This window comes from Antrostomus carolinensis, unplaced genomic scaffold (genome assembly GCF_000700745.2).
Source record: "Antrostomus carolinensis isolate BGI_N321 unplaced genomic scaffold, ASM70074v2 scaffold21086, whole genome shotgun sequence".
Taxonomy (NCBI): Eukaryota; Metazoa; Chordata; class Aves; order Caprimulgiformes; family Caprimulgidae; genus Antrostomus; species Antrostomus carolinensis.
The window spans coordinates 114,802-140,385 of record NW_010324228.1 but is presented as its reverse complement, the minus strand read 5'-3'; the positions used below and the strand labels follow the sequence as shown (position 1 = coordinate 140,385).

Below are 25,584 nucleotides of genomic sequence, written 5' to 3'. Positions count from 1 at the left end.
TCCCTAAGTACTACCTATCTAACAATAATGCTACCTCTAAAGTTGAAACATTTTCAATAAAACAGAGAAATAGATTACTGTTTCTCTGAATACAATGAGCTATTTGGTGTCTTCAATCAACAAAACGGGAACTGCAGGTTTATTAGCAAGAATTACAATCACGATGTTTTACATTCTATTTAGCTGGATATTAAATGCTAATACCTATCATCATTTAAGAAGAGTAACATATAATATTGCTACTTAATTTTGATGATTCATAACAAGGACAGTAAAATAAACAGGGAAAAGGAAGGGAAACAAAGTTTTGTTTTGTTTTTTAAAAATGCAAAAATTGCTTTTGACAAAATGCAGTAACATTTTATGTTTGGAAGAGAGTTGGATGAACACATCAGTGTGGCACAAGGTTCTGGCAAATTATGAAAATGAGCTAGGAGTTCATCTTTAAGGAAGAGTTCAGTGCCTCTCAAAGGGAGGTTGACTTTGTCTGAGGGCTGGAAACAACAAGTTCAAGTAGATTTAAAAAAATGTAGAGGTCTGTAAGGTAATGATAATCTATTTTCCTGACATGCTAGTTCTCTTGAGCTCATGGCTTTTCCTCCTACAAAATTGCTCTGGAAAAAAAAAATCAACCAACCAACCAAACAAACAAGCATTATCAAGACTATAAAGATTGACACATATGTGCTATCACCACAAAACACATTCACTAGCATTTTAATTTTATTTTAAGAAGGGACAATTTTTTCCCAGTATTATGGGCCCGATGGACTGTTTTTAAAAACAGATCTTTCAAAAAATTCAGAAACAGAAAAGTCCTTCCCTTTACAAGCTTATCACTGCTGTTCCTACCATATAATTCCCTCACTTTCCAGCCCTGAGACATGCGTTCAGATGAAATGCTCAGTCCTTCCTGAGGTTAAATAGTTGAATACTCACCGACACCTGGCCATTGATAATTACTTCTTCTGAGAAGCGCACTTTGACAGGATTGGACTTCAATCTTGCCTTTTTTGCAGCACTAATAAAAGCTGATTTAGGAGACTGGAAGGAAAAAATGATGACAAGTTATATCACATAATTTCAAGTTAAAACCTATCTTTCCTTTTCCAGTTATTCCCCTTGTTTCTCACACACTGGGAACTCCGTGTATACAGCAACACGTTGCACATCATTCACTGAAGAATGGAAAAGCAGTCAAACCATAATGTTTTCCAAGATAATACATATGTACATACATACAAAGAGTCACCGATGCATACTGCACATACTGAAAGTTATCCCACTGTCACACTGGAGTGATGAGAAGGGCTCTTGGCATATATATAAATTCCTTGTAGTGCTTCCACAATGACTGCTGTCAACCAAACTTCTTTGCATGAACAGACACTGACCAATGACCAGCCAGTGACCCCTCCTTCAAACACTGAATGGAAAATCTTTGTATAATCTATGATCCACTAGAAACAGATATACACACAACTTTTGACAAAAAAAGTATCTGAAAACCCTCCAATTGCAGTGAAATCTCACTATATTAGTCCACTTTAAAATGCAGGTTAGAGCCACTAAAAGGCACCTGCAGGCCAGCAGGCTTCCTCTGAACATATCCCCTACACACCTGTGCAAGGCTTGCCATCAATAGATCAGACACTTGGTGGGACTTCATGTATTAGAAGTCTACAAACATTCTTCATTTTCTTCTGGGACCTAACTGACTTTTACCTACTGCATTATTCAATGGATTCATTTGTGTTCAAGTGCTCAGCCCTTGGGAAAAAAAAAATTCTGTTTCCATTCAAGGAGTTTGACTAACAACCCATTTTTAGTAACAAATTAAATATTCACAGTCAACAGGATTTCCATTATAAGCAGCAGAAGCAAGGTAGTTTTATTCCCAGGTCAGTTACAAACACAGAGCTTCTGGCGCTGCCTAATTCCATAACCATGGTAAGGGGCAATGGAAGAACTCCTGGTTTTGTCTGAAAATCACTGGGCTCCTTTGGGCCAGGTTTTGGTACATTAGTTACAGTAAAATGTGAATTAAGGTTTTCAAAATCTTATCCTTATTCTAGTGGCCTTCATTGCTCTTAGATACTGAGAAGATTAACTCATGTTGCTTTGCCTTTGAGAAATTAGTGCAGGCATCAGTGACGATGATCCTGAAATAACTTCCTATTATCAATGTGGCATGACAACAGTTCGTGTAAACACAGAAAGTCTTGTCACCATCACTCAAATTTTGACTTGACTAACAGTCTGCAGGAGTGATGGAGTAGTCCAAGTCCACGTGCTCTTTTCAACCCTGATCTCTGCTGAAACTGCTTAAAAAGGGGCGCTTTCTTGTGATACAGAAGCCTTGTTTCTAGAAACTGGCAGGAAGAAGTCTTTAGCTCATTTCTGTATGACAGATTTATTATCACATCGAAAATGTGGTACTATTAGCATAGGCTCAGTATCAAACAGTGAACAAGGAATGAAAGATGCCACTTTCTCCCAGGAAATATCAGAGCCATCTGATAATTCCTGGAGATCAATATAGAACCAAGAAATAAAAATGAATGCTTCTTCACTTTTACAGTTCATTCTTTCTTACCTCTTCTCTAGTACCTATGACCATACATCTTTAACAGTAACATCAGTAACAGTAAATGACAGAAACTAAGCTCAAACCAAGCTCAGCTTCCAAAGTCAGTGCTGAAAAATGCAGAAGGTCTCCCAGAAGATTTCAAACAACCACCAAAAAAAGAAAGAAAGAAAAAAAGGGTTTTTTTTAAAAAAGTTAATGTCTCAGGGCGGGGGACCCAAAACACTTCTTCAGCAAGAAGGGACGACATGGAAACACTGAAGAAGCATGCTTACATATTGTACTCTAGGGATGAATTCCTCAGAAGACACAGTATACAATAATACAATGATTAATATAGTAATTCTACACAAGCCTCTTCTAATTTCCCTCCTCTCCATGTAGTCCCTTTCTGCAGTGTGTAAGGGGAACAGTCTATATGGCAACTATAGTCCAAGTAATGGACTGCACACAACCTGTTGATTGCCACTGCCATGGGGCAGCACAGCTATAGGAGTAGGCTGTTGGCTCTCCCCTGTAAGGGCAAAGGGGAAAGCATGGCAGAGGCTTTTTACAGTTGTTTGCTCTTATTGCAGATGAGTCACCAGTCTGGCTTCTCTTTACAGGCAGACTGCCAAGTTTTCTTCTGGATTCTGGCAAGGTTATTACCACACAGCAAATCTGGAAAACCACTATGTGGCTCTGTTGCTCTCTACAACCTCTCTATAACCTCTCTCTTTTCCTCTCTGCGACCTCAAAAGTCACTTGCAGTGAGCAAAAGCACTTAAATTATGTTATTGCAAAAAATGTTATAGGGGAGTCCAACACAACTGAAAGATCTGAACAGATGTGAGTTTCCAAGAACCCCTCTGGGACATGGGGTTTAATGTACATATAGCACAGCCAGGGAAGCACATCATGGTCTATCATAAAAAATCAGGCTTCCCTCCCTTCCCACTTCTGCTGTGGCAACGTGGTCAGGACTCCAGCCCCTTGCCAGACACTCCACATGAGCATGGAAGCAGACTGCTTTCTACAAAGATTCAAAGTAGAAATCAGAGGTGTAAGAAAACCTAGAACAGGTATTTGGGGGAATGTCTTCCGCTGGTTAAAGGTATGAGTAATAGCACAGGTTTTGCATTTAATTGCACAATCTCATTGTTTCTATCTCTGCATCAACTTGGCACTTGACATTTTCTCTTTGAGAAAGGAACTGTTTCAAAGAGTGTGGCAAATACATAGGAAAACAGTTGGGTTTGATTGTTGAAACTTGTTTGTCTAACAAGAGAAGGCTCTGGGGAGATCTTATAGCAGCCTTCCAGTACCTGAAGGGGGCCTACAAGAAAGCTGGGGAAGGACTTTTCATAAGGGCAGTTAATGACAAAACAAGGGGAAATGGCTTTAAGCTGAAAGAGGGTAGGTTTAGATTAGATATTAGGAAGTTCTTCACTGTGAGGGTAGTCAGACACTGGAACAGGTTGCCCAAGGAAGTTGTGGATGCCCCCTCCCTGGAAGTGTTGAAGGCCAGGCTGGATGAGGCTTTGAGCAACCTGATCTAGTGGAAGGTGTCCCTGCTGATGGCAGGGGGGGTGGAACTAGATGATCTTTAAGGTCCCTTCCAACCGAACCCAACCCAACCCAACCCAACCCAACCCAACCCATTCTATTCTATTCTATTCTATTCTATTCTATTCTATTCTATTCTATTCTATTCTATTCTATTCTATTCTATTCTATTCTATGATGTGCTTCTCTATTCTATTCTAATGTCTTCAGGTTTGTAGGCGAAGAATGCTGTCAATTAACGATTCTCTGAGTGCCAGGTTCATTTGTTTCTGGTTCTTCATCTTTTAGCCAAATGGAAGCCATTATCCTCAGTTAATGACCTTAAGCAGGAGGTGTTTACACTAATGCAGAACAAAACAGCCTAGTTTACTGTGATTGTCCCCCAAAAAACAGTTTAATTAGAATGTCTTTTTGCAAAAAAAGGGGACACATTTTAACAAGGAGTCAAAATACTTCAAAAAACCCCACAAACTTCACAGTGTGTGACCGAAGCAGTCTTGTTAAAAGCACAAATTTATCAGGAATTTAAATAATTTTATTTGTTTATGCAGAATTCAGTAAAAATTCAGCTGATCATTTCAACGCTACCTGGAGAAACTGCTAACAAGAGAAATGAAGCATTGCATAGAGATTTGCTTGGAGGAAACAACAGTGAAGACTGAGATCCTCCTTTGAAATCTCCTTACTAAGGACTGCAAACAGTAGGCATCCTATCAGCAGGGTCAAAACATGAGAGATTGATATAACAAGAGGAGGCTTTCTGGAAAATGTGATTTTTCTCATTTGCTGGATTTTTTTAAAATTAGATCTCATTTTTGTCAGCAGCATTATAGCAGGTCATTTTAGGATAGCTCTTAGAAACAATATCCTTCATTTTGAGGGAAACTGTTTTTCAATGAAAATAAGAATGTCTAGTACTCTGTCGGCTTTTGCAGGTCAACTGCAATTTGGAGGAGATTCCAAGTGAAATGGTGTTTCTTTGCTGTAGAAGTCCATTTCAGTGCTCTTGCCAGCAGAGATGCTACAACAGCAAAACCTTTACTCATGCTCAAGAAAAAGAAGGATTTAGCATTTAAAAGAGGATAGCATAGTATTGAGGTACCATGAAGAAATGAAACAAGTCAGCAGTATGGGACAGTCACAAGGTGGAAAGAAAACTTGCTTTGTGACAATGAGTGTCAAAATCTCAGAGAAATAGCAAAGTTTTAAATAGCCACAAGTTATACATATGCAATCAATTTTAAGTTTGTTACTTAAAATGTCATTAGTTTAATATGAAATACTATGTTTGTTAGGAAATAAGGAAAAATTGCATGACCACAAAAATCTGTTGACTTTTTGGTCCATCCCTAAAGACAATTATATGAGACAAAATTTAGCAAGCAAATAAAACATGAATAAGAGGAAGAATTAAATTTATTAAGTGGAACAGTACATATTGCCCAAAGGTAAACTAAATACTGCCATTCTTAGCTGTGAACAAGGCTGAAAGAACTACACTGGCTCACAAGAGGACTGTAGAAGTGTAGGTAGGGAGATGGAAGCAATAACATGGAGCAGTTTTACCATGCAGTAATTTGTTATAACCACAGGGCACTGATAGATCATCATTAGGAGTATTGTTTTGTTAAACTCTTGGCACAAATTTAATTGCTGAAATAGTGGTCAGATTTGGGTACTCTCTTAAAAGCTAGTGATCTATCATAGACATATTTTACTATATTATTATTTATATTTTACTATTTTTAGATGGTAATCATAGTCTGATCATTAGTCCCATACATGTATAACATGTACCCAGCCCTAAGCTGAAGAATAGCCAAATCTTCCTTTAATGCAGGCATTTAGAAAATTCAATCACAGAATGTCAGGGATTGGAAGGGACCTCAAAAGATCGTCTAGTCCAATGACAGCCTAGTTTACTGTGCTTGTCCCCAAAACCATGAGTGAAAACACCGATCAGCTTCAGACTTTGTGGAATGTCCAGATATTAGAGCTCATCTCGTGATTAGATGGGCCTGGGCCATGATTTATTATGCATTTATTCAATGTGGAGGTCCTCCACAAAATCCCCTCCACTGGCTTTTTGGGATTCTGCCTCTTCAAAGTTCAGCCCTTTACATTAATGGATTACTTCTGTACATTCATGATTGCCTCTTAATCAAGTGCAGAAAAGTACAAAAAATGTCAGCCATGTCATACTTCCAGCCTTACAATTCTGCAAGGATGAGGACGTTCAGGAATGAAAGAAATCTTCAACCCAAACAAACCCAGGCTAAAATGAACAAATGAAGGACTATATGAATGATAATGCACTTGAGATGGGAGAAAGGGCTCATGAAGAGGGAAAAGAGACCTAGTGGCAACTGGGGGTGAGAGGGGGAGAACTATGAGGAGAAAATGGTGAGCAGGGTGAAGGGTGGAGGGGCTCTTTGCCGCTTTGCTGTAACAGTTAACATGGAAGTTCATGCTGAATTTTCTCAGTCTTCACTACTGAAAAGATCATGCATTTCGTACAACTACACTCCAGAAAAATCCATAGAGCCTAAGAGGAGGCCTTCAGGAAGAAAGGTCAGGAGCAGCAGTGCTCCCTGGGATTTGCATCACACATAGATGGAAGAAGGCTGTGCAGCACAGGTTTGACATGAGAGGAGGCTGTTTGCTACAAACAGCAAAGGGTGGCTGGACAGTGGCCATGGACCAGCCAGCACTTCTAGGAGGCAACGCAGTGATGGCAAGTTTGTCATTAACCACACCGTGATCCTCTCCTGGGTAGGATTAAAGCTATGTATGGAACTGGCCATACCAAAAAGCTGATGTGGAAGTTATACAGTGGAAAAGGTCCTTAGGATGACTGTAAAAAACATACACATTCAAGGAAAAAAGCCGTAATTTCTACATCAACTTCACAACTTCAAGCAGTCAAAAATAATCTTGTTCAAAAAGCTCATGTCTGACTTCCAAATGATTTCTAAAACTACAATTTGGTAGTCATTTTCACTTTAGATTTTGAAGTCTTTGTGACAAACCTGTTTCTTTTTTATACCCTTCTTTACAACCAGTCTAGATGTGGTAGTTGCTGCTGTAACATGACTCCAGAAGGCAAAGCAGCATGAAAAGTACTGTGAGACTCTCAATAAGATTGTTGCCACAATCATTACAATCCATAAATAGGTGTTATTTATCATAGTTTTTCTGCAAATATTGTGTCTCAGACATACAACTGTGTTATAACAAGAAGCATCTCTTTCAAAACAGAAAAAGATCTTATCATTTTCCCATTGCAGAACTTAGGCACAGCAAAATTGCCATAGATCTCAGTTGGGCCTGGACTACATCCAAGGAGCTTAAGAGATTAATCATGAAGGCAACCTATCAAATGATCTCTCCACGTAAAATCTGAACAGATATCAAAACAGGCAAGTTATTTGATTTGAGTAATGCTTAAAACTTAATAAGGGAACAATCAGAATGATAGTCCATTTACAGAATAAAATGGTCAGAAATCATAATCAAATGCCATACTTCCAGAAACCAAAATTTTGAACTGCTTCAACTGCTTTAGCTGTTCAGTGATCTCCTTATGAGCAGTGGTGATATGAACCTAGCAGAGATGTGTAGACTGATAGAAAGAAAAAAGATGGTCTAATGCTTTTGATTCCTCATAATTAAAATGAAATTTTAATGAGTTTAAGCATTAAACAAAATTGAACGCACTTAAGCAAAAATTATCCGCAAAAGCTTTCAAAAAGTACTAAGTGAACTACAGAGTACTATAAATCTAGATTACATCTACTTTCACCTGCAATCATAAAGGTTGGTTACTTGAAAGCATGAAAACAAAACACACTCTAAATAGCACAAATAAAAACAATTAAGAAACAGCACCCTTGTAACCCATCTTGGCAGGTATTTTTCATGCAAAGATAGAAAGAAAAAGGTTCAACATCAAGAAGATAGATCAATGAAATGTTTGTAAAGATGTATTTCTGCCAAGAATAGGGAAGAGGTTCAGTCTTTATTTAAAAGCTCTTACTTTTCCTTTGCCTGGCTTCTACTTCATCTTTCCAGTTTTACTGGCAAAATAGTAAAAGGAAAAATGGAGGAGGCAAAATTAAAGAAAAAGGGAAAACACACAGTTTTTGAAGACATAAATATTGTTTCCAAACTGTAAGACAAAATGTATTTGCTGGAGGACCCCTTGCACAGAAGGCCAGGACAGGTACATAGGCAGAGTGCAGCACCTCCCAGGATGGCAGAGCTGGGAGGGATGTCACCTAACAGGCTCAGACACTACTGGCAGACAAGCCAGTGTGGGGCAACAGAAATACACGTATAGGATGGGCACATCGGCCTAAATGGCTGACAGGACACCAAGGCATTTCAGCGCTATTCCTAGCTCAGTGACATCTAGAGGTAGTTCAGTTATTGATTAGCTTCTGGTGTTATATAATGAGAGGGGCAGATTCTGCTTTGTCAGGCCTCAAACTGGGCTCGGACCTAAAGAGCTGGGAAGATACCAGGTCATGACTTTCCTTCTTCTCCAGGTCAAAGGCTGAAGGAGGACCATACCTGTGCTGTGAGGTCTCCCATTGAACTTAGTTCATTGAGCATAGTTCATTTGGGTTTCAGCTTCCCCTACGTTCAGTACATGCAGGCTGGCTCTCATACCAGCAGCATAGTTATAACAGGCCACAACACCTCACAGACATGTAGTACTGCATGTCCAATTCTAAGGGCTACGCAACACCTGCTCTAAAGCATATGCCCTTTCTTCACCTGACATTTAAATAAAAGAACGAAGCCTGTCAACAGATGAAATAAGGCAACCTGCATAAAAAAGACAAGTGGGTGAAGATTTCTTTTCCACCATATTATATATATTCCCTGTGATAAAAACCACTGGCTGTGATCCAGCAAGCTTTAGAGACACTTATGTTTCTTTATTTAGTCAGATCATGCCTGCATTTTCATTTAAGGTGGCTGGTGTCAACCAGATCCTAGCTCACCTGCCTGCCAGCGGTCTTACTGCAGCATGGCAGCCCCTGCCTAGTTCTACTGCAGAATGCGTGCTTTCCACCCATGATTTAGTTGCCGTGCAGACTGGCTTCTAGGAAGGGTACAGGACCAGCACAACTACACAGTCACCTCTAAACCAGCCAGAAAGGCTAACGAGTTGTATAAAGCCACACGGCACTGGCCAAGTCGCATTTGCAAAATGTATATTTTGGCAGCTGCATCAGATAAATTTGTTTTCACATCTTTGTGTCAAATCCTTATCTCTCATCCTTGAGTGAAAAGGATACAATTATCCCTTGTTAATCAAAACTGTTGTGTTACCAGGCTAGCCAACAAGGGCTGAGCAGGCATGTTGAAACTGAAATCAGTCCTGATGCATGGCTGAGGACCCTCAGCAGCCTGCAAGGTGTGCACGGCTGTCCACAGATGTAAGGGAGGAGAGAGATGTGCTTCCTCCACTGGCTTGGCTTCTCTCCTTTTTCATTGGAGATGGGTTTAAGCTGACAGGTCATGAACCCACTCCCACAAACTGCTGAGCAAGGTGCAAAGGTACATCACATCAGCCAACTCAGAGGTGGGCTGCTGCTTCTCCCAGTCCCTTCAAGCCAGCCTCACGCAATCGCCTGTTTGTCTCTTCTCTTCCTTCACTTCCACATGTCCTGTGCTGGGGATGCAGACAGAACCCTCCCTTGCATAAGGTACAGCTGGTTTGATATGGTAGCGTAACTCTGTGGGACCAAGGCAGAATCAAGAAAAACCCAGGAGCTGCAACAGATCAGGAACTGAAGTAGAACTCACTGTCCTGCTCTACTTATCTTCCCAATATGAGTTTAAAGGTACTGTTATTATTTAAATTACTAAGGCAGTCTTTGAGTGCAGGACACAGTAACACAGTCTTAAACATCACCTTTAAAAGACAAAGGCCTTATCTCAATTATTGATTTTTATTGCACAGATAATGTAGAGACACAGACAGAATATAGGTAAAAAAAAAAAGCCCCTATGTTGCTAGGAAACTAATTGAGAAAACATTGACAATACTCACAGGGTAAGGTTGAACAACAGTAAGGAGGATTGATTCTTTGCAGCTTCTATAAAAAGAAAAAAAAAAGTAAAATCAAGTAAAGAGTCATACTTTTATTCACTACAGATAACCAGCTTTTCTTTTTAATGGAGAAAACTGCAGCAATATGGCAAAATGTTTATTATAATCACATAGCAGAGAATTAAAGAGATGAATAATATGCTAAAATAAAAATAGATATTAAATATAAGTTTTTTCCAATCTAACAAATTGAATTGACTTAATTTTACAGTTTATACTATGAAATATTTGCTTCATCAGAAAGGCTAACATGTTGCAACAATGGTTTTCTCCAGCAACAATGGAATAAAATTTGATTAATCTTATCTGTTCAGCATCTATAGACAACAAATTTCATCTACTTTACAAACACAAGTCACTTTTTATACCATCTAGCTCTTGCATACTTAATGCCAAATCTATCCGAAGACAGCAGTGTTTTCAAAACAAAAATGAAGACAAAATTTAGTCCTCATTTCTTTTCTAGCTCTCCTTGTTAAATGAGTGGAACAGGATTATTATTTGGTGAATACCCCCATTAGAATTTTTACATTTTTACAAGATTGTGAAAGAAACATTTTTCTTTAAAATTAAACAGCTCTTTTTTAGGATGAAACTAGTAAATGGAAAACATATAAGCAGCTCTAAAAAACCCCAATGGATTTACAGGATAAAGAGAAGAAATTATTAGGAATCTTGAGATGATCAAGTGGTCTAGACAAATGAGAAATGTATATTTTGACTATTGGTGGGCAGTTGGGGGTTGTGGATAACTGGGGAGAAGTAATGGTAAAGTGGAAGAAGAAGGATGAGAATCCCATCAGTCAGTATCTCTTGTATTACATTGTTGGTCAAGAGCAACATTAGCTAAGAAAGGGCCAGTTGCCATTTTGTTGAGATGGAGTTGATTTTCTGTTGGTTTTACTACTTTCAAACACAATTAATTGTTTATTTATGTGACTTATTGCCTGGCTAAGTGAAGTGCAACTGATTTGGCATGTTGGACCTGTTCAGCAGAACTAATTAAAACAAACCACACTCTATTGGTCTTAAACAGTGTCACCTTCTATGCATATTCACACCACTGATAGGCAACTTAAAAAGTCAAAAAGCAAAGAAAATAGAGGAGAGGCTGAAGGCCCAGTCAGAAAATTAGTCTGGAAAGTCAGGCTATACTTGATGAAGCCAACACATCTCTCAAGGCCAACTAGGATAGCAAATTCTACTTCTGCCAAAGCCATTAGTCATGCAAGGGGCAAGGTCTGACCAAATATCCCCTAAATAAATAAAAATTTATTAAGCTTCAATTTTTACTCCTCCTATTAGACATTTGTATCATTATATAGGTACACTTTTCAAAAGGAGGGATTGAATGCTTTGGTTACTTTTGAGTGCTTGGAACAACAGAAATTAAGTTAGAAATTGAAAAAAAATTAATGAGGAGCTACAGGTGGTGAAAATTAAATATTCTGCCACAAAACAGAATTTTATCCCCTTTAGACCTAATTATAACTACTTTAAGCAATTTCCCAGAATTATTTTTCATTTTAATAAAACATGTTCCAAAGTTAAACTCCAGAAATTACTTATTCAACCATGAAACAGCCTTATTTACAGTGTTCAAATTTCTGAAAATTTACAGTTCATTTTTAAGGTCTGTAAGCTAGTTTTGGAAATCTCCACAATTATTCATTATTATTCTCCATTGTTATTCCTGAAGTATTTATAGCTTACAGTTTAAAAAAAGCAACCTCCATTCTGTTTTGACTAACAACAGAGTTCTCTGCTTTTTTCTATTCTACCTACCACATTTTTTGGAATCTGAAAATGCATGATAAGAAATGTAATTTATTTCAAGAATCTCACAGTTACATCTATGCCATCCACATCTATCCAATTCGTCACTGCTATATTAATCTAGGCATACAAGTAGACTGAAAAGCCCACAGTTAGCTGTGGGATAAACTGCAGTCCTGGGATAACTCCATGCCCAGCTGTCCTCTTAAATTACTCTCAACACACTAATTTATGTTTCTCATGCAACATAGGATTACCACCACCCCTGCCTGCTGCAGTTTAGCCACCTTAGAGAGTTGTGTTTAAAAAAGAAAATCAGCTTCTCCTGAAAATGTTTTTTTCAGCTCTTCGTTATTCTTGGATTAAATCTGTCCAGGTGCCAGCGTAGGCAAGATTCATCTTAGACTAACGAGAGCTTTTTTAAACCAAAAGGTCAAAGAAATTTTTTTGGGGGACAAAGCTTTCTAACAGGATAATGCATTGGAAGGATGCTGGACCCTGGACCATCTATTCAACATTTGAGGTTATAACATGGCCTTTTGGAGTATCTGAACCCAAGCATGTTACACATACACAAAGCAGGTGTCAAGCACTACATACAGTCCCCTCATCGTTAGAGAAAACATTTTCCACAAAACACATGCTACATACAAAACACATCATAGTTATAAGAGAAATAAATATTTAATCAGCACCTTTTTGATCTGCAGTACTCAGGCATGACTCCATTGCACGTTTTAAAATCTTCTCAATGCATGATGACAAAACTCCATACCACATTTCTACTTCCATATTCTACCTCCAAAACTTCTACCATATTTCTACTTCCAATACTGCTAGCAAATCCTATCTAACTAAATGATAGCCCTTGCACACCACTGTAGACTGTTAATCATGCTATGTATCATATATATCACAGAAATGGAAAACCAATGGAATCACTGACTGTGTACTGTGATCTGTACATTTTATAGCTTCAGTGTATGTGTACATACATATGTCCACGTATGACAGTAAAACACAGTTTAGATTAGATTACATAAAATAGGCACATCACCACACTTAAACATGAGATACTTCCTTTAAATAACTTCTGAAAGACACTAGCAAAGGCTAAAAAAACAATTGCAGTCTTACTTTCCCCCTGAAATGTCTTTCCTCCTTTAAGAATGTGACTAAAGTTAAAAAAAAAAAAAAAAGACTATATATATTACAGATATTTTATTACCTTTCATACTCATTGAACCACAACCTAATAATTTATCTTTTAAATCCACATACTATTTTAGAGTCACTCAAGACCAAACATCTGCAACTCCAAGCTTGGACAACAGTTGTGGATTTTTTGGCTGCTCTGCCATCTGACCAGCTAACAGCAACACCACAATAAAAAATCATCATGTTTCTTTCATTTCCTGACATTAGAATCAAATGGTGAGAACAAGGCTAAAATCTGAAAAAATGTGATAGGAATTTAAGGGATTCATCTCTCTACCCTTTCCTGTGCCCCCTGTGGTGATTATATTTGTCCGTTCTCCCTACTCCTTACAGCTATTTAGGCTGTAAAAATGATAGAATATGGATGGTTTGAGAATCACATTACGGCACATTATAAAGGTTAAAGTTGTACTACTAAGTATCACACATCTCAAGCTACATGAGGCGTTAACATTCACTACCACGCCAGCCATTGACTTCATCTGTGAACTCACAGCTGGACACCAGTGTCTTTCTTCTGCTTCATTCTAGCTGGAAGAGAGGACGGTATGTGAGGGCAGATGAGAGATGTGGGGGGACTCCCAGTATCTGAGCCAACAGAAAATTATTATTTACTCTAATTTAAAAGCTTTCAGCAATTTTACATACTAGAGGAGTATTAGGTTTCTCTCCCAGTGCAGATGAACGAACTAGGAATTGATATATAATAAATAATACCATTTACAAGGAATCAACTAAGAAAAACTTTCTCTTAATCATAACTTCTCTCAGTTTCACTCACATCAAACATCAAATTCTGAAACTCTTGTTTTGAAACGCTTTATTCTCTGCTATTTCAGAATTGTCTGTTTCACTTCGGGTCTGAATTTCACAGTTATGGAGTGTGATGCCATGATTTGCAGTATGCTTCACACTACATTTTGAAGTAAGGAAACAGAAATCATTGGATCAAAAACTTAACTACAAAATGTAACAGGTTACCTCAAATGCCCTATTCAAAGATAAGGAAAGTGGAACTCATCTTCAAATTTTAGCATCTAGGCTAGAGAAAAATTATTCAGCATTTGAATGTCTTTCCTTATTATGAAGATTAAGGCAGTTATAATGAACAAAGAGTTTGCAAAGTCACTCTATTGTAGTACATTTTGAATTATTTCAAAAGGATCATTTTTATTTGAGCTGTATATACATTTTTACATAAAATCTGTTCTACAGTAGTTATCTTCACCTAGGGAAGCTCCAAATTTCACTTCTCCAGACTTTTTATCATGAGCAACATTTCCTGTGGAAAAGAACAGTTTGCTCCAGAGATCTGGCTAGATTTAGTTCCAGGGCCAGAGACGTCTTCTGGAGGGACCTCAGTGAGACAGAGCAGACCCATCTTAACCCAGTGTTGCCCCATCCTCTGCTGTTATCACACAGCACCCCCACCCTGCTGCCCAGCGTGCCTCCAGGTCCTGCAATGATGCCAACCTGCCTGAGTGGACTAGGGGAACTTCAATAAGCTAGCGGACAAACTCAGTATTCATTGACACCCACGAAACAACACAGAGGGACAGGGGGGAAAAGGTTTTAAGATACTTACGCCTTTCCCCAAGGCTATTCTTGCCACAGGAGAAGCAGCACTATGCAAACATGAACACACAAGCCAAAAGCCCACACAGTCCAGCTCCTCTGCACTGGAGAACTCCTCCAGCAAGAGCCACAGTGTGTGGTGCTCTTCCCCCTCCATTTCCAAAGGCCAACAATGCAGCACACAAACCAAACTACAGGCAACATTTCCATGACTCAGTAGCTTCTAACTGAGAGGTACAATACAGTAAACCAGGATGGAAGCCATGCTACTGTGCGCAGATCACTTCTGGGCTCTTGGTTACATCTACCCATAGATGAATGCTGTTTTAGCAGCAGGTAAAGAATTTGACCTGTCCAAGCCTAGGAGGAGGACATTTCCTAGACAATTTTTAGGTGAACACAGAAAATTACACTTTCTCAGTACATGGCAAAAGAACTGCTTGAAGGGCAGCAGTGGGATTTCAGTCTCTGCATGTCCAGCTCGCTGCACTGACCTCCAGGAAGTCTCTCTGAAGATCTTGTACATAGCTAGAGATGGGCATGCCTGCCATCACGCTATGCAGGCAAGGCAAGGTATGCCATGCATGGTATTACATCCCCAATTACATCTCAGAAGACAGTTGCAGGAGTGTAGCAAGCAAGCAATGTAGCAAGATGCTTGTGAAATAAGGTATGTTACCACAATGGTGAGGTGTGAGGTCCCAATTTGGGGAGGGAGGGATAATGTTGCATAGTATAGAGACATAGAAGGTGGGACATGAGGCCACAGTCTTGCTTCGGGGGTAGACACATGAGGAACAACTTAAGAGACAAATGAGAGTATCCGGTTAGATGCTGTTTTTATTGGAAATGACAGAGCACAGAACACAAAGACCATGGTGTTCAGGTCTTACTTTTGGAGACAGGGATGGTGTGTTGGAATGGATGGCGTCAGAAGGCAGAGGGATCACACTCATGTTTGGAAAGCTGGTGGCTGCTTCTTCCACTGCTGTTAATGGTGTTACCTGCCCTTAGCATCACTGTCAATGCAATGAAATACTCTTGACAACCAGGCAACTTCAACTTGCGAACCCCTGAACCCCACACTTTAATTTGAATAGCCCTGCTGCTTCACAAGGTCCTTAAAATTTAAGTCAGCCATTAAATATGTGAGGACCTGCAGCAGCAGAAGTACTCTGTACAAGAATCTGGAAATTTTACAGGGCTCCTGTTTGAATGCCTGAGACCTAAAAACTGTGCAAGTAATGGATGCTTGAAATCACCATTGCCACATAAAGTATAAAAGATGTAAGTACAGGATTATTACAGCACTGCAGGATCAAACAGCAGCAGAAACACAGCTGAGAGAAAAGATACTCTGATTCAAGCATAAATAACTTCAATAACAGCATACAGAAAATTACTGTTGAAGAAAACTGCATTTTATATAAATGTGCTTCTTTCTTTTAAAGACCTAGCATGGTGTGAAAGTCAGTCTTTAAAATTGTCACAGTCTGCAGCAGGCACTAATTGGAAGCCTTGTTGGCAGTCTCCATAAGGGGCCAAGAAGTGAGCAACACAGGTTGAATTACACTCGCTTCCTCCAATAGAAGTGGTCCCTTCAGATTAGGGCTGTGGCACACTGGCAGGCTTTCATACAGGAGATGCCATTTCAGATGTCTCTGCAGTAAAGGCTTTGAGAATAAAAAAGCCTCCCGTTCTCTAAGGCTGTCCATCTGTCAAGCTTTTGCATGTACCAAATTCACCCTGTTTTCTCCTTTATTAGTACTGTGGCAAGGTAAGCCCTATAAAGAAGTTCTCAAATTTCAGTGCTTTATGAAGACCTATATTGGCCTGTAGCCAAAATAATCCTCCTCTCCACAAATAGTGGAAGTCATCCAGTTGCTTATATTCTCATCTGTAAGGTTATAATAACTGTAACTGAATTATCAAAATGTTAGCTAAACAGTAAATATCTGTGTGCACTGTACAAGAGTGCCTTGGTAAGGCTGCTTGAGTATCAACAGCAGCGTTATGCTGCTGCCTAATTGCTGAGCAATTTTACCTCTAGTCCTCTACCAGACAATATCTTATCATCTCCTTCTTACTACACTGGCCTTCAATTAATTCTGGAGCGCAACTCTGAATATCAGCAATGTGTAGAAAACTCTACGTTGACTGGGCCGCCTTCCTTAGGCAACCCTTTTCGTATTTACACAGACCCATTATGGTCTCCCTCAGCCCCTGAGAAAACTTGGGGTTAAGCCTCAAGAAGGAGTAGAGGACATATTAGGACTTAATAACACTGGAGTTGTCTACTCCAACAGAATCAGTATTTACTTGTTTTAGCCAGTGTAAAAACCAAGGGCCAGATGGGCATGCATGTATATCTGATGGACCAAGACTTTCACTACGTCCAATTGTTAGCATGCTACTGCCACATGATCACAACATAAATTACTTCACGCTGCATGAAGATGCCATACTGCCAAGGAGAAAAATGTAGCACTCACTCCCCTATTAATTAATTGTTCAGCTGTCCTCTTGTAATTAGACATTCTGCACATTAGTTTTAAAGGATTGAAGACAGATAAAGCAGGATAATATTGGTCTCTCAGGTCACTTATCCCAGCCAACATTTCAGTGCTAGTTTTCCTATCAACAACTGCCAAAGCCTCAGAAGCTCTGAGGAAAAGTTAATTCACAAAGTGTAATGAACAAAGTGCAATATAAGCCAGGCCCAAGACATCTACTGCTGAGATATCTTTAGGAATACTGCTATAGAGCTACTATGCAATACTATCAAAGTAAAATATTTACAGAACAGGGTGGTCTCACCATGGAAAGGGCAGTTCCAGTCTCCTAAAAATTTATCTTCTTTATTTGTCAGACTATGCTGTTTCCAACAGACCACAATGACTTTTAAATGGCATTTCTGTGGGCATTTTGAGCGAGCCCTTTTAGACAGGGTTTCTAAGTGAGTCCATGTGTAGAGGCCAGCTGGCATGCAACGGCTGCCCACGGCACACACTACTCAGGTACATTAAACCCATGCAGTTAACTTGGGATTACTTCTCTTTTGCACTAATATACTTAACAGAGGACTTCAAGGAACTTGGACTGTACTGGAACACCGCAGAACAAAATGCTGAACACGGTAAATTCTAACCGTTCCACAAAATCCAACACAACGCTGACATGGAAGACTGTGCTTTGAAACAGTGGCGTGAACCAATTATCTGGTGCAGCCACCAGAGACCTAGCAAGGATTATGAAATCTACTCTGATTACTCCATCATTTCTTAACTTCAACCTTCAAAAATGGAGCCATCACTACTTTGTTACTGTTGCATATGTGGTCACAGCAAAATCTAATTTGAAAAATGCTAAATGTAGTTACAACATTCTTACAGTTTTGCAAACTTTTGCAAAAATATACAATTTTTGTAAATACATCAGGATATTTAAACTGGATTCAGAGTCCATTTACCTTGGAGAGGGAAAGAAAAGGACTCTAACACCTTGAGTGCTTTTCTGTTCAGGTCCCATAGGTTCCTCTGCATTATCTGCATTAGATTAGGAGATGCTTTCTTGTGCTGTACTGAATTTCCAGAGGTTGCTTAGACATCTTGATGCAGTCAAATATCCATTTGAATTTTTACTTCAATAGTGGAAACAGACAAAACAATGAAGCTTAAAGAACTTCAGGAAATTATGTGGTAACTTTCTAAATCCTGAAATTGGTGTTATTTCATTCACTTTTCTCTGTGCAAAAGAGAGACTAAGAATACAATCTAGCAATTGAAAAGGATGTTTCAGAGAGCAAATGTAACTCTAATATTCACATAATGAAGACTTGTTGGTTTCTTATTTTTTGTTCTTTCAAAGAGATCTATGGGAGCTCCTTATTGAAGAGCAGGAAAGATCACTAAAAATGAGAAAATCTTAAAGATATTTTTATTATATGACAAAATTAACCATAATCTTTTATGATCACAGCTTCATTTTCATTTGTACTGAAGCACTGGAAATCATTATAGCTGCTATTCATAATATGTATGGCACTGCCATTTTCACTTGCAGGTTAAGGCTTTGTGTAAGTAGTAATGAAAGGTCAGGCGTTTACATACATCATTCCTGCAGCTGTTCAATTTTTTCTTTTCCTTAATGCTTTTCAAAAATCAGAACATCAGATAAATTTTGCTGATTAAATGTTGAATACTTCAGGAGCATCTTGTTTTAGAGAGTTATCTAAGTTTTTATTAACAATGCATAACATTCACATAGGGCTATTTTGTGTCACAAGTCCTTCACAGACATTATCTTTGGTCTAAGTAATCCAGCCAATAAAGAAAAAGAAATTAAGAAGAGGAAGATGCATTCAGAAATGAAATAAAGCTCTTGAATTCTGAAGAATATTGTATTTTCAAGCACTATATCATATACTGTTCTCGGTTCAATATTATTGGCTTTGTTATTGTTCCTTAAGAAAAACATATTCAGTCAAAGAGTAAATGGTATTTTTCTTTCAGACATCTGAACGCTATTATTTTTGCTTTTGAGTCTTATCTGCTTTTTGGGAACCAGACTTATCTGATCCAATCTAAGAGCATCTCTGTTATGGAACACATTCCTATTATTATGTTTTAAATAATTAAAATTGATGGAAATAATTTTAAGAAATAAATGTTCCAACAAAATGAGCTTTGTTCAATTCCTCATTAAGAAAAGTTTCAGTGGTCAGTGGCTTGAGTTTTGTGGGGTTTCTTCTTCTTATTATTATTCTATCTGCAAGGTTAGACGAAGAGTACTGAGCTGCAGAGACTAAAGTTGAATGATTTTTGCTTACTGCATTTGGAATAGAAAATTGGTTGGTCAGATGCCAAAGACGTATCCATGAGCCACTGAAGCAGTATAAGTGATGGCAAATGTGATTTTATAATGATTTCGATGGGCCGCCAAAGAGGCTACTCTTCTTAAGCTGTCATGCACGTGACACAGTAATTCAGATAGCAGTGTTCCCGATGTGCAAACTGTTTGACTATGTTTGTGTCCACACACATTATTTAATATATTTAAGATGTAGACTTATATTAGAATAAATCGAGTCAGAATTGTTGCCAGCCAGTTAACCACTTGCTTCTGTTACATTGCATTAGTTATTAAAAAGTCCTGCCATGAATATACACCATATATCCAGAATGTTTAAAATTCAAAGGTTCACCCCTCTTTTTTTAAAAAAAAAGGATGCTTTTATTTATTAATTGTGCTAAAATCAATAAGATATGACTTTAAAAATCTATTCTATTTAAAGCTCTGTCTGATCTTTCAAAATCATATTGATATTTTTCATCTAATACATCTAAGTATTTATGCTGGTTAACTTAATAATGTATTTACACTGTTATACCCTTTATTTTTTCCCCTTTTGTATAACTAGAACTATGTAATATGTTTTACATTTTCCTTGGCAAAAAGAATCACTAATACAAGTCTCACTGAAAAGTTACAAAGCAAATGTACGCTGGACGTGAATGCGGTCCTTAAGATAAAACTTAAATTAACACTTAAGCAGAAATTCTCCCTTGATAAATGCAAAAATATTGCAAAATATAGAGGGGGGTGGGGGAGGAATGTTTGAAAAGAGGAGAAGATAATTACCCTGCAGACACAAACCAAGCATAAAATGCTGAACAGTTGCATTCTTCTATCCACACAGAAAACGAAGACATAATTGCAGTGCAGTCGGATGCACCAATGTGAGCTTTAGTCTAGATACGATGGGTAACAACAGCAGTAAAAATATGATCCCACTCTCTTTGACATCAGTTATTCCCCCTCAGAAAACGCCCACACTGGCAGAGCCAAGCTGGTGCTTCGTTATCTGTACCGGCCAGATTAAAGTTCACTTGGGGACACAATTTGAACACGTGCTGCATTCATGCCGGCCCCAGCCCACCGCCTCTGCAGTACTGCCGCGCTCTGTGCTGCTGCAGCAAAAAAAAGTGAAATTTAACCAGTTTTATCACTGTCCTCTCCTGCTCCTTAGAAGCTGTGGGTAACAGTCAGGACTGAAGAGAAGGACAGTAAAATGTCCCTCTGCTCTTTAGGAAAACGGTGAGGGGGAGGAGGGAAGCTGTTCGTGGAGGAGGCGAATACATAACTCACCATATAGCTGCAGCCAGAAAGTGGTAGGAGGGAAGATGGATAGTGGTATATGGAAAAAAGAAGAAAGAACTGACTTCATGCAATGTGCTACATTAATTTTATTTTCTAAATAATTTGTCTGGTATACTTGCATTTTTTCAGCTAGATTTACATCACCCATGGCTTGATGGGGTGCTTCTATTTCCTCCAAGAGTGCTGATGGAGCTGCACTGCCCAGCACAGAGGAGCTGGAGACCAATGATGCTGGGGAGGGAGGAGGTCATGCCCTGGCACAGAGACCGCCCTGGGAAGGCCACAGCCTCTGCTCCCTGCACAGCCGCTGTACTGCATAGAGCAATCATAGCATCATAGAATGGTTTGGGTTGGAAGGGACCCTCAAAAGTAATCTAGTCCAACCCCCTGCAGTGAGCAGGGACATCTTTACTAGAGCAGGTTGCTCAGAGCCCCATCAAGCCTGACCTTGAATATCCCCAGGGATGGGGCCTCCACCACCTCTCTGGGCAACCTGTTCCAAGGATCTGACACAATGCCGTTACACCATGGGGTTGAGGGCACTCCACTGCTGCTGCCTCTGGCTGCAGTTCTGAATGAACCTGTCAATAACCATCTCCTCTGGGCAGAAGCCAGCGCTAGCGGTGTGGGCTGTGCTCACTGCCGGCAAGTTTCTGGGACGCAGCACAGAACCACTCGCCTATGAATTGCAAATGGGACAAGGTGAGAGACCACAGCTGAGAGGCTCAGTCCAGCCAGCATAGCCAACCACCCCCGGCACCCATCCTAGCACTACTTCAGCAGCAAGATTCACCTCAAGCTGTCTAATGGCATGAGGTATCCACAGCTTCTCTAGATGCTTTCTGTATCAGAGGGACAGCTGCAAATAGTTTCTCCCACCTTCAGCATGGCTACTGGTGACTTGCTTGGGCTAAAGGCCCTACTTTAAACAGCTGAAGTTCATAGATGTGAATTTTCAATCAGATATGGGAGCAATTTTATCACTGGAAAATGACCCTGGCCTGTCAGATGCACAAACAGCTCTGCAGGCTGCACACAGGGTTTTAGGCACCTCAGCTCTGCTACCTGGCTTCGGACACTGCAGGGCTGGCTCTTGTAGTCTGAGTCAGCTCAAGCATACTGCATAAAAATGTCTCCCCTATAAACAAAGCAACTTCAATGAGTATGGAAAGTATGTGGTATCAAGGTTTCCTTTCTACAAAGTAACTCCTATAAAGAACAACCTTAGGGGTATACAGTTTTCTTCTCTTGGGTGAACATCCCAGTCTTCTCTTGACCAGCTTATACTTCTGTTCCACTGTTAGTATGTTGAGAACTTTCATTTCAAGCTAGTTGATGAAGTTGTTAGGCATCACAGATATCCCTCACTTCAGCTGCAATCATAAGATAAGCATCAAAAAAAAGCTTCAAAAGTCTTATCTTCTTCAATTATCTGTCTGCGCAAGAATAAATTCCTTGTTTCAAGGACGCGCATTAAAATTCAGTTCTCAAAGGGGACATAACAAAGTATTTAGCATGCAAAGGATACGTGTTCTTGAAAGGCTATATGTCAAACTGCAAGATTAAAAATAGACTTGTCAAAATTGAGTCTGACAGAAATCACCGTAATATCTCCTATGTTCCAATGGACATAACATTCTTCATTATGTAGTCACACAGTAATTTTTCTGGGCAACCCGGAGGCTTCTCTGGAGTCTAATTAGACTGCAAATGTGATTTTAAAAAAGCAAATTAAGCCATTATTTTACAATTATATTTACCGCTAATGCAAAGTGCTAGACTATGAGTATTGGCTGGCAGTTTCTTCACATCTACAGGTCAGTAGTTTCTCACATACATGTAAGTGAGGAGAACAGTTAAGAGTTTATCCTCATGCATAATTTTGGCCTTTAGGCTGAACCTGTCAGTGAAAAGCAGATGAGAGCAAGAACAAGATCTAAACAGATAGGTCACAGAACACTGATAATGCATTTTTATCACCTCCAGCCTAAATGAGATACAAAACTGGGCAGGTGCATTTCATTAATTCCTCATGTGATGTAAGGCAAGAGAAGAACAAAAAAATAAAAAAAAAAGTTCAAAATTATTAATCTGTAATTCTACAGAAAATGATCCAATTATTAAAAGTCTTTTAAACCTTGCAAATACTTTTTTTTTTTTTTTCAAGATACTTTTAATTCCTTAATTCCACCCTATCCTGACTTTTTTGCAATTCAGTGATGCTAAGAGATAATCTCAGGGCATGAGCTCTTGGTCTACGAAGGATCAACAGTCACAAAATAGTAAAAGAAAAGATGCAGGGGAGAGAAGTATCCTTATAGAATCAGATTCTCAAAGCTAAACATTAAAAAGAAAAGTGGAGGAGGGAGATCAGACAGCTTTGAGAGGATTTATTTTGTTTGCTTTCCTCCCTCTACCCTCTCCCCAGCTGCAGCTTCCCAAGAAACATTCGAAGTTCATATCTTCCCTGTGGCTATTCTGAAAATTTCATCTCCAGAAGGCAAGCTTCAGGAACATCACCTATGAAGGAGATCTTTGCCCCTCAAAATCCAGAAGTTCAGCATTTGAACTACATACTATTAGCATTTTTAAAGGTAATTAGAAACAATACACTCTCATTCATAGTTCTTTGCTTCATCCTGTGAGACCAAATGTCTAACTTTTGCTCTGCTGTTCTGCATGCTGCTGTTGCCAATATCATTAACCTATTTATTCAGCCTGATGCACCTCAAAGTTTTGTAAAATACGGTAGTGACTTTGTACTTTACTCACAGTGCTGCTACTGCCTTGCTGAAAGTCGGGGTGGCGTTCCCGCCTGAGCAGAGGCCTGAAGAGTTCTTCCTTTCCAGACCCTCGGCAAAAAATCTCAGGTGTCCCAAAGGCAATGCCTGTTTTGGTGGCTTGCATCCAAATTAACTGGTTACACAAAGCCAGCCACTGGAAATGCTTATGGATCCCTACAGCAAGGTTTTGCTGACTTTAGACCTGCCACTCCTTTTATCTCCTGCCCTGGGAGATGAAAGAAGTTGAAGGCTGCCTCGGCTGCCCCCTGAGCTCACCATAAGAAGCAAGGGCAGAAGAGATAGCTCCTCTCCAACCTGTGGTCTTTTTTTCCTGTGTCCCGGGCTGGGAAATATCCCAGCTCCTTCAGATGCCACCTACCTCCAGTTCATCTACTAAGAAGTAATTTGGAAATTTATACTACTCTAGAAACATGAGTCCTTCCCCTTTGCACAATAAAGGTGAGATCTACACACAGAGTCATTCCTATGCACTACAGTGGGGAATGTGGAAGGGAAAGTGGGAGTCTAGCATTTCCACTTGAAGAATCCATATTATATGTATTTATTAAGGACATCGTTGATTACATGTACAGCCAATGAAGGGAAGATGTAGGTGACAGTGTGTTGGAGAGAAGAGAGAAGAACAGGAACCTGTAGGTTACTGTTCTGCTGCTTTTTAAAGGAAAAAAAAAAAGGCCAAAATTTACTAAGAGTATTCAGGGCTGCTAGGGGATGTTTAGAAAAATGAAAGGAGGAAAGAAAATGCTTATGCTTTTTCTAATTAAAAGACTTGTAGAAATGAATCTTCCCCAAGAGAAAATATTCTGTAAACAAGTCATTTTGTGGTCTCACTGACCTTTCTCTGAAACAAGTGAAGCTGGTCCTATAAGATACAAAATGCTGGAATAAATGGACTTTGGATCTGATTTGGTCTGGTGGTTCCTAAATTATTGCATTCCCCTTCCAAGCGATTAATTTGTTTCATAAAAGCTTGTGATAAAGCTCACATTGGGAGGTTACCCAGGACACACAATACTGACATTTTCGGTTGATATTTGCTTCTCATCAAAGTTCTCTTGAACTTCAGCAATCACCACTGAAATATCTGTTATGTGGAATGTAACTGTAAGTCCTGAAACTAATCAACTTTGCACAAAATGCTTTAGCTCAGGAAGGAAGATGATTTCACTAAAAAACACATTAAAATACATGTTGTAATGAAGGGTGCTATCAATTAACTACATATTTTGTTTTACTTAAGCTCTATTTTAGTAGGTCAGAATTTGAAATAGAGAAACATTTCTGATTCAGCCTGCTTTGGGTTTCCAGCTCTAACACTGTACTGAGGATGAGAAAATTAAACCAACTAACTTAAGGAAAGTGTAACAGAAACATGAAAAAGAATGACATTTTATTTAAAAACCCCTTTTCCATTATTATTACTGTTACTGCAAAGAAGGTAGTGAAGATGGATATAAAGTTAGTTCTTACAACCCATCAGGAAGAGGATGAAGAAAGAAGTAACAGATAAGATGTGTCAAAGGCAGTTCTCCTGGGCATGGCCTTCCTTTGCTCCCGGGCTAACCTCTTTTCATAGTAAAACAGCCTCAGGAAAAAGAAGATGAACTGATTTATAACAGAAACTTTATCTCAGTGCTGTCAAACTCATGCATTAAATAATAGTGTATCAAAGTTTACCATGACTTAAAAGCCATGATGCCAGATATGATAAACTGTTGATCTTCTGTTTTCTCATGTTTGGTCTTATAATTTTCCGCTGTTTTTACAATCAACAGGACTGGGCTCTTCCACTTAAA

General features: G+C 39.1%; 1 protein-coding gene across 1 annotated transcript in view; it reads right to left on the bottom strand.

Moving 5' to 3' along the window:
• Nucleotides 1-25,584, bottom strand: part of FRMPD4 (FERM and PDZ domain containing 4) — a gene marked incomplete at its 5' end in the record, with an annotated part of 111,079 nt that overhangs the window by 19,857 nt on the left and 65,638 nt on the right. Inside the window, 2 exons of the mRNA XM_029085675.1 lie at nucleotides 940-1,044; nucleotides 10,197-10,242. Coding sequence (XP_028941508.1) covers nucleotides 940-1,044; nucleotides 10,197-10,242 — 151 coding nt within the window. The remainder of the gene's footprint in view (nucleotides 1-939; nucleotides 1,045-10,196; nucleotides 10,243-25,584) is intronic.